At 42.5% G+C, this 19,304-nt stretch overlaps 1 protein-coding gene across 11 annotated transcripts in view; it reads right to left on the bottom strand.

Annotated features, from left to right (window-relative positions):
- The window catches only part of hao2 (hydroxyacid oxidase 2 (long chain)), a 49,116-nt gene extending 40,429 nt beyond the window's left edge, over positions 1 to 8,687 (bottom strand). For 2 of the 11 annotated variants that reach the window (XM_048540939.1, XM_048540938.1), the window contains exons 1-2: positions 8,248 to 8,335; positions 7,763 to 7,839 (exon numbers count right to left, since the gene is read on the bottom strand). Coding sequence is in view for 1 of the 11 variants with exons in the window: in XM_048540937.1 (XP_048396894.1) it covers positions 8,248 to 8,285 (38 nt within the window). In the remaining 10 variants the exon portion in view is untranslated. Of the gene's footprint in view, positions 1 to 7,762; positions 7,840 to 8,100; positions 8,336 to 8,452; positions 8,555 to 8,671 lie in introns of those variants that run through there. The other 9 variants (XM_048540940.2, XM_059650033.1, XM_048540949.1 and 6 more) reach the window with 9 other exon arrangements.
- Between the last annotated feature and the right edge of the window lie 10,617 nt (positions 8,688 to 19,304).

The following is a 19,304-nucleotide window of genomic DNA, read 5'->3' as shown; positions in this document are numbered from 1 at the left end:
ATGTAAATATAGTCGTGTTCAAGTAAGAAATGCTTTTGGTTTGTTTGCTGGATTAAGTCAAACTCCACTGTTTATTCATTTCTCGACATGCTATTATACAGATCTGAGCCGCTTTAGTGACTATATATGTGTGAAAAGATATTTTTATGAATAAAGTATATTTTTGAAATTAAAAATATGCTGAAGCTGCTCTGCTTGGCAACTTCCCTCAACATTGTCACTTGCCACTGGAGGTTCCATTACACAGTGATTCCATCTTTGCTACAGGATAGAAGGCAATGACAATCTCAACATTATTTACACTGTTACACAGTTTGCACAGTTGTAAATGAGACCATCCGGCCAGATCATTGTCCCTCAAAATAATCTATTAGGAAAATATAAATAACCAGAAGCCTTACCAGATTGAAAGAGACCACAGGACTTTCACAAAAATTACTTTACTTACATCAAATGTAATGATTTATAGAATGTTGTCGATTGTGTACCTAAAGTGACTTCAATACTCTTAATCGTTCTTACTGCTATATCTTGGTGCCATCTCAGTAATTGTAGCTGAGTTTGAGGAAGCCCACTTTTGTTCAGAACACCTCATAGATATCCCAGGCACTCAAAGCATGTAATGCTTTATTGATTTGCATCAGCTCTAGCTTTTTAATGATACAGAACCACCTTTCAATCAGAGCCCTTTAACTCTTAAATTTCCCCAGACCACATTCTTCATAATAGTGACAAACATAGATAGTCACAGGCCTGGGTTTGACCCTTCCACCTGTATCTTCTAGTGCATACAAAGTCTCATGCACCCATACTAATGTCACTAAGTGCTTTTCTCTCCTACAGGAGATGAAGTAGATAAACAAGAACAAGGTATTTATTTGCTTAAGACGTTTGAATCTAAAATGTTTGCTTTTTATTGCCTGACATTCCCTGTCTACATTTGAAAAATAACTTCCACAACATTTTAATAACTTGAGTGATATACTTCATGAGAATTATGCTTCAGATACGTTCTGAAGCTATTATCTGTTACAGTAGTAGTAGTTTGTAGTTATAAAACACTTTAAGATGGATAGGGCAGAAGGGTATGTGATAGTAGAGAGAGGGAGTGGGGATAGATTAAATTAGGTAAAGCAGCATATAATCACATAATGGTGAGATAATTATGGGAGGCAACCTGAAAATAGGGCTGCAGCACCAGAAGGCATATAGAGGGGAAATTCATGAAAATATAATAGAGTTGGATCAGCTAAATGAATATATGCAAATAGTATATATTCAAAGGATGATGGATAAATCATCACAAATAATGGTTGAGGGAGGATACCTTCATGTTTTTGGAGCAAATTAGTAAATACTTGAAGCAGAAGAAGATAAAATGTGAAAAGCAAAGAGCTGATTTGCTTCAGGAGTAAGATGATGAGCCAAAAGGTCTCCTGTGTTATATGTGTAATAGGTTCAATGGCTTTAAAACCAGAGTCAGATACAAGATTCAAGAAGAATACAAGATTCAAGAAGAATTGCAGAGGTAAAATGAAATCAAACGAGAGAGACATTTGAAGGCCTAGATTTGTACTTAATATTCAATACCTTTAGAGACAGACCAAGAAAAATCAATTTGTGCTGAAATAATCCAAGCTGTTTCACAGACGAGACAAGCAACATAGCCATGCTCCCTGAGTCTTATCTCACCCGTCAATATCCAAAACTCCCCCATTATCATCACCTTGTACATGCTGTCCCACCAGCAGGTCAGACACAATAGAACCAGCAGCCCATTGGTATCGACTCAGGTGAGAGGGTCCCTGATAGTCCTCAACATTAATTCCGGAATTCAGGGGCAAGGAAATCTGCTGAGTACTGTCTACTGCCCTCCTCCAGGTGATGAATTAATGGTCTCCCATGTTAAACACCACTTGGAAGAAATACTGCTAGTAGCAACGACACAGCATGTACCGAGGATGGAACTTCAATTTTGACAGTTCATTTATAAGTGCAGTATTAAAGTGCCATTACTAACTGAGCTGGCTGACTCCTGAAGGATATATCTGCAAGACTGGGTCTACTTCATGCTGTGAGGGAACTAGAAGAGGGAAGCTCTTGCTTCACCTTGTCTTTGCTAATCATCTAACAGATGCATCTTTTCGTGAAATTTTTGGTGGGAGCGACCACTGTGTTGAAACAATGTCCTGACTTCATTGGAGGACATCTTCTATTGTATTACACTGCATTCCCACTGCGTCAAAGGGATTGATTTAACACAGTTCTAAAACTCAGCATCCATGAGATGCTGTGGGCTGTCAGCGGCAGCAGCTTTGTATTCAATCACCAATTTGTAACCACGTGCCAGAATATCCCTCGCTCCATTATTGTCTTAAATTCAGGGATGAACACTGGGTCAAACAGATGTATAGGTCAGCATGGCAGCAGCCCATCCAGGTGTATACCTGAAAATAAGCAAGTGCCAAACCAGTGATATTACAAGACAGGACTACATGTTCCTGTACAGTATAAGTGGCATGCTATAGACAGAGTTATGAAATTGCTTACAAAATGGATCATATCAAAGTTTTGCTGTTATGCCATATTTAGTCATAAATAGTTCTAGATAATTAAATAATGGATGATAAATCTCCAGAAATATCACAATCCTTCGCAAGGTGTGGAGGCCAGCACATAAGTTCTAAAGACAAGGCTAAAGCATTTATACACATTTTCAGTGAAAGGTTTTGAGTATATGATTTATCTAGACTTCCTCCACTTTCATAAATGCTGGTCTTCCGATAATTCAATGCTCTCTATATTAGATTAAGAATTGGCAGAAGGTATTGGATACAGGAAAGTAACGGGTAGCAAAAATATCCTGGCAGGACCATTATAGATTTGTGCTCCAGGAAGAGCTATACCCCTATCTAAGTAACAAATGAGCACCTATCAAGCAATATGCAAAGTATTCCAAGTATATCCTGCCCAATAAAAGCAGCACAAACCCAAAGTGGCCAAATAGCTATCACTTCATTAGTCTGCACACAATCATCAGTAAAATGGTGAATACTGTTGAAAGTGCTAAAAAGCAGTTTCTAATTGGCAACAATGGGCTCATTTATGCTCAGTATGGCTTCAGCCAGGGCCCTTTGGCTCAGTTGTTGATACCAAGGACACATTACTTCATTTTGGAGTGAGGTATAAATGACTGGCCCTGATCTAAAGGCAGATTTGATTGAGTGTGGAAGCAAGGAAAGCCAGCTAAATTGAAGTCCACAGCTATCTGGAGAAGACTATCAGCAGGCTGGAGTCATACCTATCTTGAAGGAAAATGATGGTGATTGTTGGAGGCCAATCATCTCAGCCCATTTACATCGTTGCAAGTATTTCGCCGGGTAGTGTCTGAAGTCCAACTATCTTCTGCTGCAGAATCAGCAGCCTGCTCTCCAATATAAGGTTATAAATGGGTATGTTCACTTATTTTTACAGTGTTCAGCACCATTTCCAACTTCTTCAATGTTGAAGCAATCAATGTTGCAAACAACAAGACCTGGACAACAGCCAGGCTTGAGCTGATAAGTCACAGATGGATTTGAGGCACACATATACCAAGCAATGACGATGTCCATGAAGAGGGAACCTAACAATTTCCCCTTGACATTCAATGGTGTTACCATCACTGAATCTGTCCACTGAATCTGGGGTTACCATTGATCAGAAAGTAAACTGGACCAACCATATTGCTTTGTGATTAAAGAGCACATCAGAAATCTGCAGCGTTAACTTACCTCTTGACTCCCCAGCGTGTGTCCATCTACAAAGCACAAGTATGAAGTGTGTTAAAATAATCTCTATTTGACATGGAACATGGAACAGTACAGCACAGCACAGGCCCTTCGGCCCACAATGTTGTGCCTATCTATTATCCTATTTAAGATCAAGCTACCCTGCATACTCTACATTATATTATCATCCATGTGCTTACCCAAGAGTTCGTAAAAGTCTCTGAAGTATCTGACTCCGCTACCACTACCGGCAGCACATTCCACACACCCACCACTGTCTGTGTGAAGAACCTATCTCTGACATCTCCCCTATGCCTTCCTCCAATCACCTTAAAATTATGCCCCCTCGTAATACTGATTTCCGCCCTGGAAAAAAGCCTCTGGCTATTCACTTTATCTCTGCTTCTCGTCATTTTGTAAACCTCTATCAAACCACCTTTCATCCTTCTTCACTCCAATGAAAAAAGGCCTAGATCCCTCAACCTTTCCTCATAAGTCCTGCCCTCCAGTCCAGGCAGTGTCCTGGTAAATCCCCTCTGCACCCTCTCTAAAAGTTCCACATCCTTCCGATAATGAGGTGACCAGAACTGAACACAATATTCCAAGTGTGGTCAAACCAATGTTTTATAGAGCTGCAGCATGACCTCAGGGCTCTTAAACTCAATTCCCCGGCCAATGAAAGCCAACACACAATACACCTTCTTTACAGGCCTATCAACTCGAGTAGCGACTTTGAGGGATCTATGGACGTGGATCCCAAGATCCCTCTGTTCCTCCACACTGCCAAGAATCCTGCCATTAACCCTGTATTCTGCATTCAAATTCGACCTTCCAAAATGAATCACTTCACACTTTTCTGGGTTGAATTCCATCTGCCACTTCTTTGCCCAGCTCTGCATCCTGTCAATATTTGTCAAATCCTATCAAATTTGCTTGAATGAGTGCAGCTCTAACAAGAGTCAAGAAATTCAACATTGTCCAGAACAAAGCAGCCCACTTGGTCAGCATCCCATCTACACCTTAAATGTTTACTTCCTCAATCAGCAAAATACAGTGGCTGTATACTACTCACCATGTGTCCTTCAACAACACCTTTAACATTGCAACCTTTTATCACTTAGAAGGGCAAGCGCATCAGATACATGGGAATACCTCCACTTGCAAGTTCCCCTCCATGTGACAAGTCATTCTGACTTGGAATTATATTGCTGTTGCTAAGTCAAAATCTGGGAACTCACATCACAACAGAACTGTTACTGTATCTACACCAAATGGATTACAGCAGTTCAAGAAGGCAGTTTACCATTACCTTGTCAAGGGCATTTAGAGGTTAGCAATGAATGCTGGCCTTACCAGAGATGCTGACATGCTAAGTATGAATAATAATGGTGTTTTCTCATATCTCTCCGAATACGGTTTGTGAACAAAAAAATTGCAGTATCACCATGTTGCTACGAAGACAGGTGTGACAGTCATTACATTCACAGCAAGGTCTCACCGCAATAATCAAATGAATGGTCAATTAATCTGATTTTGGATAGTTAGCGTAAGGAATGTTTTGCAAAACACGTGGACAATATTATTGAAAGGAGGTGGTACACTGCAGGTGCACAGAAGTGTAACCTTCATGGTAACACTGTGAACTATGTCTATCAGGTGGAGGTAAAACATCCAACAGAGCTTTTTGAAGAAGTGCAGTGAAGTGCTCTTAATCAACTGACATGATTTATCTCAAACATTATCAACAAAGCCGTAAGAATTGATTTAAAAAAAACAATGAGATGCAGAACATGACTCGTCCTCCAAGCTGCCTCTATGATAGTGTGGCACACCAGCCTGCTCCTAAAGCTGTGAACAGTACTTTCAACCTGGGTTGGAACAGTCACTGAGACATTCCTTTACAACAGAAGGAAATACACAGGGAAACCTAGACAACGAACTACCATAAGGTTCAGCACTAGCTTTGATGCTGACCAATATATGCATAAGTGACTTGTCAACAAACAAGGCTCACAAGTTCAGCTGTATCATTGTGCCGCCCAAGCTCCAATCTCTCTGAGCCAAATCCTTAATGAAGATATTTCAAAGTTGACAGGCTAATGCAGCACGTGGCATCTCACACTGAATCCCTCTAAAAGCATATCCAACTGCACAGTTCTAAAACATAATTGCAGATCCACATAGAAGATCTGATATTAAGGTATAATGCGAACCCACCATTGGCTGGAAAAGTGCTTTGTCCTTTCAAGATCAAATGAAGACAATAGCAGCAAAAGTCAAAGCTAGAAACAACATTTACTGATTCAAATGGAGCACTGCCTCTGCAACACTCCAAACCTCAGCACTAGTTATATTTTATTCTTTAGGAAAGTATTGTGTGCCTAACTAGCAAATGTCAACACATACACATATCTTCTTGAAGCTCAACAGAGCACAACAATGCATAACTGCAATGCTTTACTGAACACCCTTCTCTTTGTTCCCTGTCCTTGTAAGCATTACTTCCCCACACAGTATGGGTGGCATAGTGGTTCATTGGTTAGCAATGCTGCCTCACAGTACAGGACCCAAGTTTGATTCCACCGTCGAGTGACTGTCTGTGTGGAATTTGCACGTTCCTCTGGGTTTCCTCCCACAGTCTGAAGATGTGCAAGTTAGGTGGGTTGGCCATGCTAAATTGTCCATGTGTCCAGGGATGTGCAGGCTGGGTGGGTTAACCATGGGAAATGCAAGGCTGCAGGGGTAGGGTAGAGGGGGTGGGCCTGGGTGAGATGTGCTTCTGAGGGCTGTGTTGACCCGATGGGCTGAATAGCCTGCTTCCATACTGTAGGAATTCTGTGTTGATCTATGATTAAAGAGCAGGTCAGATGTTTGGAAATCTGAGATGTGTAAGACTTGGATTTAAGACCCTGCCCTGACCTGCAACAATATCATCAGGCAAAGTTGATTGGCCTCAAACAATCGCAATCATCTTCCTTTGTGTTCGGTATGACTCCAGCCAGCTGAGAGTTTTCTGTGTCTTATGCAGCTTTGGAGCGACACAAAAAATGCTGTACAGTAATACAGATTGTCCCCACTAATGCACTGTGTGGTGGAACAGTCACCTTAAATGCAGCAAATCATTGCTTGGCTTCAGGGCTTGCATTTGAAATGAAATTAAAATCTGGTGATCTGATTAATTACTTTTTGCGGCACTTTTACTTTTCAAATTGATAGCAGCTAACTGGGCTAGAATAGCTGAGTAGTTTTGTTATTTCCTTCAAAACCACTTTATTGGCTACAAATCACATTGGGATGTCCTACATTTATTGAAATCTCTTCATCATTGCACATCCATTCTTTGAAATTCATTAACAGGAAATCATAACAAAATCATTTTCAAAATTGTTTAGACTTAAATTTGTGATGTATAAAACATAAATTCAGAGAATGTTTGTGAAACTCAACATTTCTGGCAGCATCTGTCGAGAGAAAAACAGAGGTGACATTGACTCTCATGACCGTTATGACTGTCATTTTGAACCTAGAATGTTAACTCTTTTTCTCGATCCAAAGATCTTGTCAGACCTGCTGAGTTTCTCCAGCATTTTTGGTTTTTATTTCCAATTTCCAGCATTTGCTGAATTTTTGAGAACTTAAATACAAACGGTTTATTAAAATTTTGTATACAGAGATCACTTGACCTTTGATACAACTCTACACAAAGAGTTCACAATAGTAATGTCTAATTACTGAGAACCTTAAGTTAACACAAAGAGGTTTATAGCAAGGCTATTTGCATCAACAAGGTTTAATTGTATTTAAGTCCAAAGTATGAGTCAAATATAAAACATAAAATTGACGAGCACTTGTAAGATTTGGTGGCTCAATGGCAGATGAAATTAAAGATACACCTTCAAAAATGTGATAATAAAAATCAGCTTCAACTTGCTGTACAAAAACGATTACCAAAACGAAAACATTTATTTATTTCTGTTGAATATCTTTCCCACCTGCTGAGTGCTACTCGTTATACCATGATCAGTCAAGTGATGCCAGAAATATTTTCACTCACAAGATGTCAACAATGCTGTGGAGATATTACACAGGTTATATCATTCTGACAAATTTGTTATTTTCACTTTATGCTGGGTTGATTATAAATTAGATATTCTTACTCGCTAATCAAATGCGCATTACTTTATGAGATGCCCCAGATTTATTTAACAACATAATTCAATTAATTTTGAGTTTACAGATATTCCATTCCATTCAATCAAAACTCCATTTAAAATAAAGACAAGATAGATTTTGTCTATTGGTTTGAGTAAAGAGGTTAAAAAATGCATACATTTCACTGCTGATTTCAAACAGTGATGCTTATCCCCAAGTGACTACAACACTTAAATTCAGACGCAGGCAAAACTATCAATGTTTGATCCTTTAACACACACCAGAAATAAATAGCAAGCAAGGAATAAAATGATCCAAACATTACGTGACATCTGTTTGCGTGAGAAGCAACTGTTGCTGCATGGTGACCCAACCTAGGCTCACAACATACAAACCGTCCAAACTGGGACATGAAACTACTGTGGAACCAAAAAAATGTGGGTGGAGGCACACCTATCGATTTATTTGTTCTGTTGTTTATCGTAAGCCATTGGTGGAGGTGAATCTGTACAGATATAAATCAATCCTACCTTTAATCTCCAAGTCCTAACTTTCTGGTATTTTGAAGCTGTTCTGTTTTCCTTTATTTCTTTGTTAAGAATAGCATAAATCAGCAGCATCATTCTATTCCACTGTGCTAAAAACCGAAAAGGATGCAAACACACAAACTGTCACCTAACCAGCTTAGGGTTCATGTAATACAAAAAGTGCAGAGATTAACTCTCAGTGCAAAGCGAAACAGTACGAACCTTTGTGTTCCAGAGGCATCTGTTGCCAGAATAGTGCTGAGCCTGTGCCATCAAGGGAAGTAATCCCATCCTTTTGATTACTGACTATTGTTGAATCTTGCTGGACAGCTAACCACTGCTGTTCTGTCATGCTACTGTGTTGTGTGGAATGATTAGCACTATTATCTGTCACAGGATTTCTTTCTTTGTTTCTTTCCTATGGATTTTAAAACAACAATTTTCTTACAACCCACATCCCTTCCCCCTCCTCCCATCGTGCGACATTGCTCCACATGCATGATATAATTTTGGATCATGCTAAGAAAATTTGGTTTGCAAATATCACGAGGGAAATTGAAAACTACCCACAAACTGCAGAGCCCACTTTACAAGGTCAAAAAGGATCCCTTTCCTGACAGATTTTCCTTCTTCCGTGCAGGTTGTGTATCACATGATGAACCTGGTAATTTTTAAAATATACAGTTGTATACCAGTGCAAGTCTAGTTGAAGTGTAAGGACATAAAGGCCAGGGAGTTCATACCCACCTTTTTTTGGCAAGCTTCATGTGTGTGCATCTTTGAATTTTTTATATATTCAGTCATGGGATGCATGTGTTGTGGCTGGCCAGTGTTTATTACCCAGCTCTAGTTGCCCTTGAGAAAGTGGTGGTGAGCTGCCTTCTTGAATTTTGAAGCCTATGTGCTGTGGGTTGATCCACAGTGTCTTTAGGGATGGAATTCCAGGATAGTGACTGGCTTGGAGGGGAACTTGAAGGCAGTGGAGTACCCATATATCTGCTGTCCTTGTCCTTCTAGATGGAAGTGGTGGTGGGTTTGGAAGGTGCTGCTTGAGGACTTTTGGTGAATTTCTGCAGTGCATTTTGCAGATAGTACGCAGTGTTATCATTGAGTGTCAGTGGTTGATGCTTGTGGATGTAATGGATTAAGCAGGCATATTTCCACATGTATGATATCATTTTGGATCACACTAAGGAAATTTGGTTTGCAAATATCACCAGGGAATCAGTAAACTATCGTAAACCATAAAGCCCACTTTATAAGATCATCTTTCCTGACAGGTTTCCTTTCTTCACCTAATTCAAAATGATAGCATGCGTAGTGTCAGGTTTCTTAAGTATTGTTGGAATTGCACCCATCCAGGCAAGTGGGAATATTCCATCGCAGTCCTCACTTGTGCCATTTAGTTGTGACAGTCTTTGGGGAGTCAGGAAGTGAGTTACTCACCACAGTATTCCTAACATTTGACATGTTCTTGTAGCTACGGTATTTATAGAACATGGAATACCACAGCACAGGAACAGGGCCTTCAGTCCATCAGAGATAATGGGAACTGATGAAGGGTCTAGGCCCGAAACGTCAGCTTTTGTGCTCCTGAGATGCTGCTTGGACTGCTGTGTTCATCCAGCTTCACACTTTGTTACCTTCAGTCCATCATGTCTGTGTCAACCATAATGCCATTCTAAACTAATCCTATCTGCCCACACATGCTTCATATCCTTCTATTCCCTACCTGTTCATGTTTCTGTCTAAATGCCTCTAAAACGTTGCTGTTGTACCTGCTTCCATGAGCTCCATTCAGTACTTATTTTCCTTAAGGCCGCATCTCACATATGTGGAACCATGTGTGAGTTTTTCCTATCTAAAAATCTGAACAAATCTGTGCAATTTCCAAGTAGCTAACAGTTTTACTTCAGCTCATTTGGAGGGAGGAGGCTGAAATGGATCATTCACTCAGCATTCCTGGCTGAAGATCATAGTGAGTGCTCTAGCTTTATCTTTTGCACTGATGTGCTTGGCTTTTCCATTATTGAAGATGGGGATATTTATGGAGCTTCCTCCTCCAGAATGTTGTTTAATTGTCCACCACAACTGATGACAGGCAGCACTGCAGAGCTTAGATCTGATTGCTTAGCTCTGAGTATGCTGTTTGGAATTCAGCGGTTCTGTTTGTTAGTTTCACCAGGTTGACATCTCATTTTCAGATATGCTTGGTGCAGGTCCTGACATTCTTCCTGCACTTTCCATTGAACCAGAGTTGATCTCTTGGCTTTGATTTTGAATATGGTGCTTTCTAGTGAACAAGTGCATATTCAGAATGAAGTAACATGACTTCCCTCTCCCTTGCCCATCGATTCTCCCTTTGTTGCTCAAGTGTATCCATCAAGATTAAACATGAAAGAAATGCATATTACTCGCATAAAAAAATATTTCGGAGACAAATCTCTTTGTGGTTGTCTTTCGCTTCAACTTGTTTTGAAAATAAACTTTCACAGAACACCAAAGTGTAGGTCGCTGTACATGTAAAGTTGAGGATTGAATGTGTATGTGCTTTGTTCAATTTAAAATGAGCTGAAACAGAACTAGTCTGACAAAGAATTGAATTTGACTTCATTCTAACTCCTGAAATGCATTTGAGTGTAATTGCATAATTATTGATGAGTGGACGAAAATTTGAGTTGTGATGGTGCTAACGCTGAGTTGAGCAAATCCTAAATAGAGCAATCTACCTTGACCTAATGCAGCATCAACCTTCTGTAGCTGTGAGCACCTTGTATGGGGATGATCACACAGCACGTCGATCTCAAGACCAAACAAGCGTGTGGTAGCAGGAGGCATGTCTGCAGCCCTGTGCTCTGCTCACCCCTTAATCCTGCTTTTCTCCAGCTCCCAGCTCCCTCTTGCCCTGTTCTCCCTTTGCTTTTTTTAAAAAAAGTCTTCATGGGATGTGAGGCTGGATGAACACAGCAGGCCAAGCAGCATCTCAGGAGCACAAAAGCTGATGTTTCGGGCCTAGACCCTTCATCTGATGAAGGGTCTAGGCCCGAAACGTCAGCTTTTGTGCTCCTGAGATGCTGCTTGGCCTGCTGTGTTCATCCAGCCTCACATTTTATTATCTTGGAATCTCCAGCATCTGCAGTTCCCATTATCTCTTCATGGGATGTGGTCATTGCTGGCAAAGCCAGGTTTTATTACCCATCGCTAGCCGCTCCTGAACTGAGTGGCTTCCTGGGGCCATTTCAGAGGACAATCAAGAGCCTGTGTGTCTGGGTTCAAATGTAGGATACCAGATTTCCTTCCTGACAGGGCATTAGTGAATAAGCTGAGCTTTTGTGACAATCAACAATGGTTACAAAGTCACCATTAGGCTAGCTATCACTTCCAGGTATCTTTTATGTTAAAATCAAATTCTGGGTCGGATTCAGACTCATATCCCCAGAGCATTAACAGGGCTTCTGGATTATTAGTCACAACATGACATCATGACATCACAACCTCTCCTGTTGATCATAAACTCTCTGTGTTCCTGTTCTTTCTGTGTTCCTGCTTCTCCACTGCCCCCTCCCATGATGCTCTTCCCCTCCATGCTTCTGATCTCACAGTGTTCCTGCACTCCCTAGATATCTGATCTTCCTGTAGTCTGCTCACCCAGTACTTTGCTCTCATATAGTAATGTTCTGCATTGGTCATACTCCTGATCTCTCCAGGCTCTGGCAGACTCCAGATTCTTGCTGTCCTGACATCCTGCTCTCTTGGGAATTCTGTTTAAAGCCTCCTTGACGTGGCTTCTCCTTGCACCTATTCTCCATGAGATTGATTTTTTTTCTCCTTGCTCTCTGTTTCTCTCTGCTGTCTGTATGCTTTGTGTTCAATGCCTTTGCCAAGGATAGATGACTCTACAGTGGAAACACACCATGCTACTGATGTCTTGAAGTATCACCCTTCTTGTAATATTAAATCACTTTACATATAGTACTTACATATCAGGAGTATTACATGACCTTATTATTTATGGTGCGGCCCATAATTATTCATTTACTTTTAATAAAAGTGTTTGCGAACAATTGGTCCTAACACCAGGCTCTAAGCAGGTGGAAGTTGCATCAGGGAGCACCGGGGATGTGTGGCAGCTCATTCTGTCGAGTGCTTACTGACCCCAGCCATGACCCAACTGTTCTTCCAGTAAGATAATAGGAACATTTCTGAAATCTGCTGATTCAGGGAGATGGCGTGCTGACACCTAAACTTATTTAACAGGGAATAAGTTTCTGTTCATTTTCTGGACTACAAACCTGTATGATCGATGAGAGAATTTCTGTTTTAAAAATTAAGATTTATTGTTGGCTCATTTTAAATACATTGCAAATATTGCTTGATGCATTAAATATTTTGAGCATTTAATACATACACATTCATGTCCAATCCATATAGAAATGATATAAAATGTAAAGGGTGTTATTTAATAAATTTGTTTACTTTTTCATTGATAATTAGAGTTTTGAGAGCCAGTGAACACAGAAAGTAATGTTTTTGCAGAAGTATGAGCACTTTCACTTACTGTGACTAGTCAGCCCTGAAGTTTTAGATGCCATGGGGCAGCTTGCTGCCTAAAATACACATGTACGTTAAACATTCATTGACATCACACAAATGTAGTGCCCCTTGACCCTTTGGGGAAAGGTTGCCTATCTTTGGGATTCCAGGATAATTTATACATAATGAATAACTGATGAACCATTATGAACCCTTGTGACTTTGTCAAAGTTCATTACAACATGAGCATCAAGTACAAATAAAATTGTTTTAGTTCTCAAAGCAAACAAAGTTAATACAAAGGTATTTCATTATCTAATCCTTTTCCATTTTCAGTAAATCCACTTGTCCATGAAACAAGCCTGGAAGTTACACTGTATATCATTCAGCTTGGCATCTTTGTATCAGTTTCAATGGGAAAAGAAAATGTTTTGTCTGAGAAGTCTGCATTCTTAGCTTGTAATGTAAGTTCCATGAAAGAAAGTTTGAAATATGTTGATTTGATTCATGGATTTTGGCCGTTCTACTCCAGGTCTTGATAATTAATTGGTTAATTATCGATTGTTGAGTTTCTTTTATCTTTTATGGGATGTGAGAATTACCAACACACCTTTTTTTGTTGTCCATCTCAAATTGTCTTTGAACTGAGTGGCTTGCTACTGGTGTGCTGTGGGTTCCAAGCAGCAGATAGGTAATGCCTGCAGGATTTCCCCAGTGGCAGTAAATTTGACACGATCTTCAGGAGTGTGAAAAAATGAGAACATCTCCTGAAAATATTTGAGGAGAAAGGATGCGAAAGCCCCTTCTCCATTCTGAATGCAGTGCCATTGTTACCTGCACAAAGGAGCCAGATGGTCACCATCCATATGTATAGCCCCCATGTGCCAGCAGCAGATGTCCTGACCTTCCTGGGAAGGTATGTGCAGTGGAAAGTGGCAGCAATGATGTGATAGACCCCCTCAGGGTATGGACCGGCAAATGGCAGTTCACGGTAACCCTGAGGGCAGATGCTAATGGGAACATCCTCCACCCCCCAACCAGCTTTGTGATTGGTCGGAGCCGATATATGCAGGGCAGTCCAGGGTCTGCTGAACCTGCAGGAGGTCAGGGTACATAGTGGCGGAGTGCAAGGTGACTTCCGTGCAGGAATTGTAAGGAGGAAGGGGCATCTGACCAAGGACTGCCAACAGGCAAAGAACTGCAACCCGGGGGGGAAATGGTCCACCTGTATAACGCATGCCCAAAGCACATATGCTCAGACGGCGAGCAGTGGCCGAGCCCCTCCAAAAGGGCAGAAAGGTGCCACCCCCCAACAGGAGAAATGAAGGGAGGGTCACACAGAAGGAGAGACAGGCCAGAGAGCAGAGACAAGAAACAAGCACAGCATCACAACGGACTCAACCTCCACCCGAGAACCCAGAATCAACAGAGCAGGAGTTGACAAAATAGTCAGGGGAGTGGAAAATGATCAAGAGAAAACTAAAAAGAAAAGCCTGGCCAGGCCCCCATCGGCCCACAGCAACAGAATGGGAAGATGCAGCTGCTCAATGGCCACAGTAACAGCTCCTCTATTGAACAGGACTTGTGGAGGGAAGGTCATCAACAGAAAAGCAGGATCAAGGTTACCAGGGAGAAGGTGAGGAGCACCCCGCTAGCTGAAAAAGGTGGACATCGGGAGGGACTTGGCAAAACCCAACGCTGCATTGTCAGGTACAAAGTGGGTTCCTCCACACCACAGCTCTGGGTAACTGGGAGCAACGAGGTTTCGAGTAATGAGTAGGGGACCGCAGCCCCTGGATGGACTCTGAACCAGATGTCCCCACCTCCGGCCCTGCCCTGATGACACCAGACCAGGGGAATGGCCCCAGGGCAGAACTGGACAGATACCTCACTCACAGCATGGGGAACTGCCCCGGTGATAAGACCTTGGGTAAATGGACTTTGGGTTTTAACAATTGTAGAAATCTAAAATGGGTGTAAAAAACATGAGTATTAATGTGCGTAGCTTTATATTTACTACATGATATGCTTCCACGTTGGCATACCTGGCCAACATTAAAGCAGACCTCCTGTTTCAGCGAGAGTGAGGGATACTGCACTTCAGCAGTGACAGTGACAAATAGTCAAGCTTGTGGGCCCATGGGCCTTTAATTTGGTCAGTGGGCAACAATTGCCACACCTCTGGTCTGGGTATTCTGCTGCGAGGAGGCAACTCCACCATCTCCAAAGTTAAGGAGGTGGCAAGCAGGCTCCTCCTCGTAACAAACATCATATGTAGAAACACTCCCCTAAGATGAATTAACCTGTAGACCCCAGCGGTAAGAAGCGATCGGCTGGGCATCCTGCAACTGCTCCCACTGCTGCTGGCTGCAGCGAGGCCAGTCATTGTGGCTTCAACTGCATCACCGATGTGGATGGGCCCTCTGGGGAGAGTGACAGTACACTGGTCGCCATGTCCAGATTCCTGATAAGAGACAAAGCTGCACGATGTCTTCAGCACTCCTGCATATGGAGCACAGCATAAATATACCTGATCACAGCCAGACGGGTCTATCTGCTCAAGGATAGGTTTTCTGTTTGTGCTCAGTCAGATCCACCAATGTCAACCTGGTGTTCTTCTCTGTTCACTGCCTCCTGCTGGCTAACTGTCATCTGCAGGATGATCAGGGGGCTGGCAAGGGAAGTAGAAGCTAAACATGAAACTATTGGCCCCAGAAAACAGTCAAAGGGAACATCAAGAGGATCTTTTGCCTCAAAGGTGTTCAGAAGGTGAGAGAGAGGTGGGGAGAACGCGGCGGCCTCCAAGATAATCTTCCCATCCAGGGTCCGCTCTGACGAGCAGAAAGAGACATGCTCACAATTTTTCTTCCAGAAGGTGCCCAAGGAGAGCTGTGTGGTCAGCAGCCTGATGGAGGAGGATGGATCAGGTAATTTCATCTCAATCTGACATACTGAGCATCAGCAAATCCTTTTATGTCGGGCTGTATGATGCGAAGCCCACTGACAGCACAGGCTCCCAAGTCATTCCTGTCCTCTATCGCAGAGATCTTAGACAACAGCAGGCGGGAGGGGCTGAACCAGACAATATCCCTGGACAAGATGACCAAATCCCCCAAGTACTTTGAAATGAATGAAACTCCCAGAAGAGATGGCTTACCGGCCAAGTTATATCTTACTCTGTAGGACTTGATTGGCCAGGACCTGCTGGAGGTGTCTGACAGTGTGCTTCTGGCAGGTACCATGTGTGAATCCATGAGGAGAGGCATCGCCACCCTCATCTCCAAGCAGAAGGGGGAGAGGGTGGAAATTAGAAAATGGCGACCAATTTCACTTTTGAATGTGGATTACAAAACCCCGTCCAAGGTCATTGCCATCCGGCTCAGGTCTGCTCTGGGATCGATGATTCACCTCAGCCAAACCTGTGTTGTACCGGACAGGAAGATCGCTGAGATCCTCACGCTCCTCAGGGATACGATTACCTATGTATAGGACAGGGGAGTGGACACTTGCCTCATCAGCCTGAACCAGGAGGAAGCATTCAACAGAATATTGCATATGTACATGAGAGATGCTCTGTCTAAAGTGGGCTTGGGGAGGGAATCTGTGATTGGATCTGACCGGTCTACACAACCTCATCAGCACAGTCTCAATCAATGGGCAGGAATCAGATAGCTTCCCAATTTAGATGTGGAGTTGGGCAGGGCTGCCCACTGCCTCCTGCTTTGTTTGTGTGTCGTAGAGAGCTTTTTGCTGAGTCCATCAGGAAGGATACGAGCCTGAGAGGCATGACTGTTCCAGGCAGCAGGACCCTGCAGGTCAAAGCCTCCCTGTACATGGATGATGCTGCTGATTTCTGCCCAGATCTGCTATCAATGCACAGGCTCATGAGCATGTGTGACCAGTTTGAACTGGCCTCGGGTGCCAAGGTAAATTGAGGTAAGAGTGAAGCCATGCTCTTTGGGAATTGAGCCAACCAATTCTTTATCCCCTTCACCGTCAGGACAAACTGGGTCAAGGTGCTAGGAATTTGGTTTGGAGGGGTCGGGGTGTGCACCAATACTTGAGAGGAATGTCATCAAAGTGAGGCAGAAACTAGGCCAATGGAGCACCAATCCCTCTTAATTGTGGGTAAAAACAATTTCTCATGACAGTTAGTCATCAGGTGTGAGGTACTCTCAGTGTTGTACGTGGCACAGGCCTGGCCTACTCCCCAAACCTGAGCTGCTGCAGCCACCTGGACCATCTTTCACTTTGTTTGGAGCTCAAAGATGGACTGAGTTTGAGGGGGCATTATGTATAAAGAACTGGAAAAAGGAAGCAAAGCATACCCAATGCTACTGTCACCCTGATGCCACCTCTATGTGTGACTGCGTCAAGCTGTGCATAGACCCTCAGTACGAAAACACCAAATGTCACTCTGTACTGAGTTCCTTCCTGACCCTGGTGTTGCGAAGGATGGGTCTGGCCTTGTTGCCATGAAACATTCCAAGTAATTGGACCGTTCCGTATCACCTGTTCCTTTGGAGAAATTTGTGATGGAAATCACATTTGACCACAAGTCCATCAGGAAGTGGTTAGCACATAGCGACCCTTTGAGAAAAGGAAAGGGTGGATCTTGTTGAGTGGTTCCCTGTGCAGACTGTCAAAGTCATTTGGCCTCATTACCTGAACCTTCCAACAAGCACCAGGACATTGCTTGGCTGGGGGTAAAAAGGGCTCTGCCAGTGAGATCCTTCATGTACGCCTGGGCTCTCTGCACCTTAAGCTGCCCTCAAAACAGCTGCGGAAGGGATGACGCTGTAACACACCTCCTTCTGGAATGTGTCTGTGCAAAGGAAATCGGGAGACAGACGCAGAGGTTTGTGTCGAGGTTTGTCTACTGTAGCTCTGTGATGCGGGACTTTGTGCTCTACAGTCTGTGCCCTGGGATGCACAGCAAAACAAACATCAACTGTGCCAGGAGGACTATCAACTTGGTGAAAGATGCTCTTTGGTCTACCTGAACCTTGTTGGTCTTCCAGATGAAAGAGTTAATCCTGACTGAGTGTCGCAGACTGGCACATTTCAAGGTCCAGGACTCAATGCTGAGAGATGCATTAAAGCCTGGGGCAGCTGCAGCCAGGAAGCAGTGGGGAAACGCCACCATGCCAAAGCATAACGGGAGTCAATTCAGCAATCAGACCCCGCCGATGCCTCAGCTAGATGCCCACAGTTTAACTGTAAATATAGAAAAAGCTGAACACCAATGTTAGTTTCCTTCTCGGTAAATAAAGAGAGTATCGATCTGAATGGCTTCATGAACTGTATACCTACATAAAGATTTCCTTCTATGAATAAAGTATATTTTTGCAAAAGAAAATTTACAATGGGTGTCAAGATCTCAGTGAAGATCATCATGAAATTGTAATATAAGGACTTTTAAACTTTAATCCCACAAACTGATGTAATAGCTGATTGTTTCATTTGAATGAAAACACCATTATGTAAGCCAGTACACACGTTTTTAAACAATTGCAGAAGCCACATATCCACTAACCTGGCCAAAATCAACAGGGCCTGACCAAGCAATTTGCATCAAGGAGTTGAAACTTACAATATGCAATAGATAGTTTGCCTGCAGGAATGGCCAGAGAAAGAAGGAATCTTATTCAAACCCATTATGAGAAAAGGATGCTGAAGATAGCCCTACCTGCTCTGATAGCATTGTAATAGGTTTTACAATAGTAACTGAAACACCTCCGTTGACATAATTCCTGCTGTGTGGCCTTTAGTCAGCTATCACATGGCTGAAACTTCCCATTGTGATAAGTTATGTTTGTAAGCTTGTCAATTTGTTACAGAAGGGATATCAAGAAGGCCTGCAGGATGGCATAACAATACAATAGCTCTCTCTCTCAATGACGTTTTCAAGCTCAGATCCTATCTCTGTTACAAGTTGGAATACATCACAGAGCAAGTGAAGTTAAATGGAACATTCCCACAACATCAGGTTGTAGCCCGAAAGGATTATTTGAAGACACAAGCTTTTGGAATCTCACTCCTTCTTCAGGTGTTAGCCTGAAGGGTGAGACTCCAAAAGCTTGTGTCTTCAAATAAACCAGCTGGGCTATAGCTTGGTGTTGTGTGATTTTTGACCTTGTCCACCCCAGTCCAACAGCGGCACCTCCACATCATGGAACATACTGACCCTGGAAGAGGACAAGTGTGCAGTATAAAGCAGGTTGCCACTAGAGGGATAACTAGCTTGTACTATTGCAGCCTGACTGGAATTTAAGGCTACCCAAAGGAACTGCAGAGCATATAATTTTATTCTTATAGGTTT

Source organism: Stegostoma tigrinum, chromosome 12 (genome assembly GCF_030684315.1).
Source record: "Stegostoma tigrinum isolate sSteTig4 chromosome 12, sSteTig4.hap1, whole genome shotgun sequence".
In the NCBI taxonomy this organism is placed as follows: domain Eukaryota; kingdom Metazoa; phylum Chordata; class Chondrichthyes; order Orectolobiformes; family Stegostomatidae; genus Stegostoma; species Stegostoma tigrinum.
The sequence above is the reverse complement of the archived record's forward strand: the minus strand, read 5'-3'. Positions and strand labels throughout refer to the sequence as shown.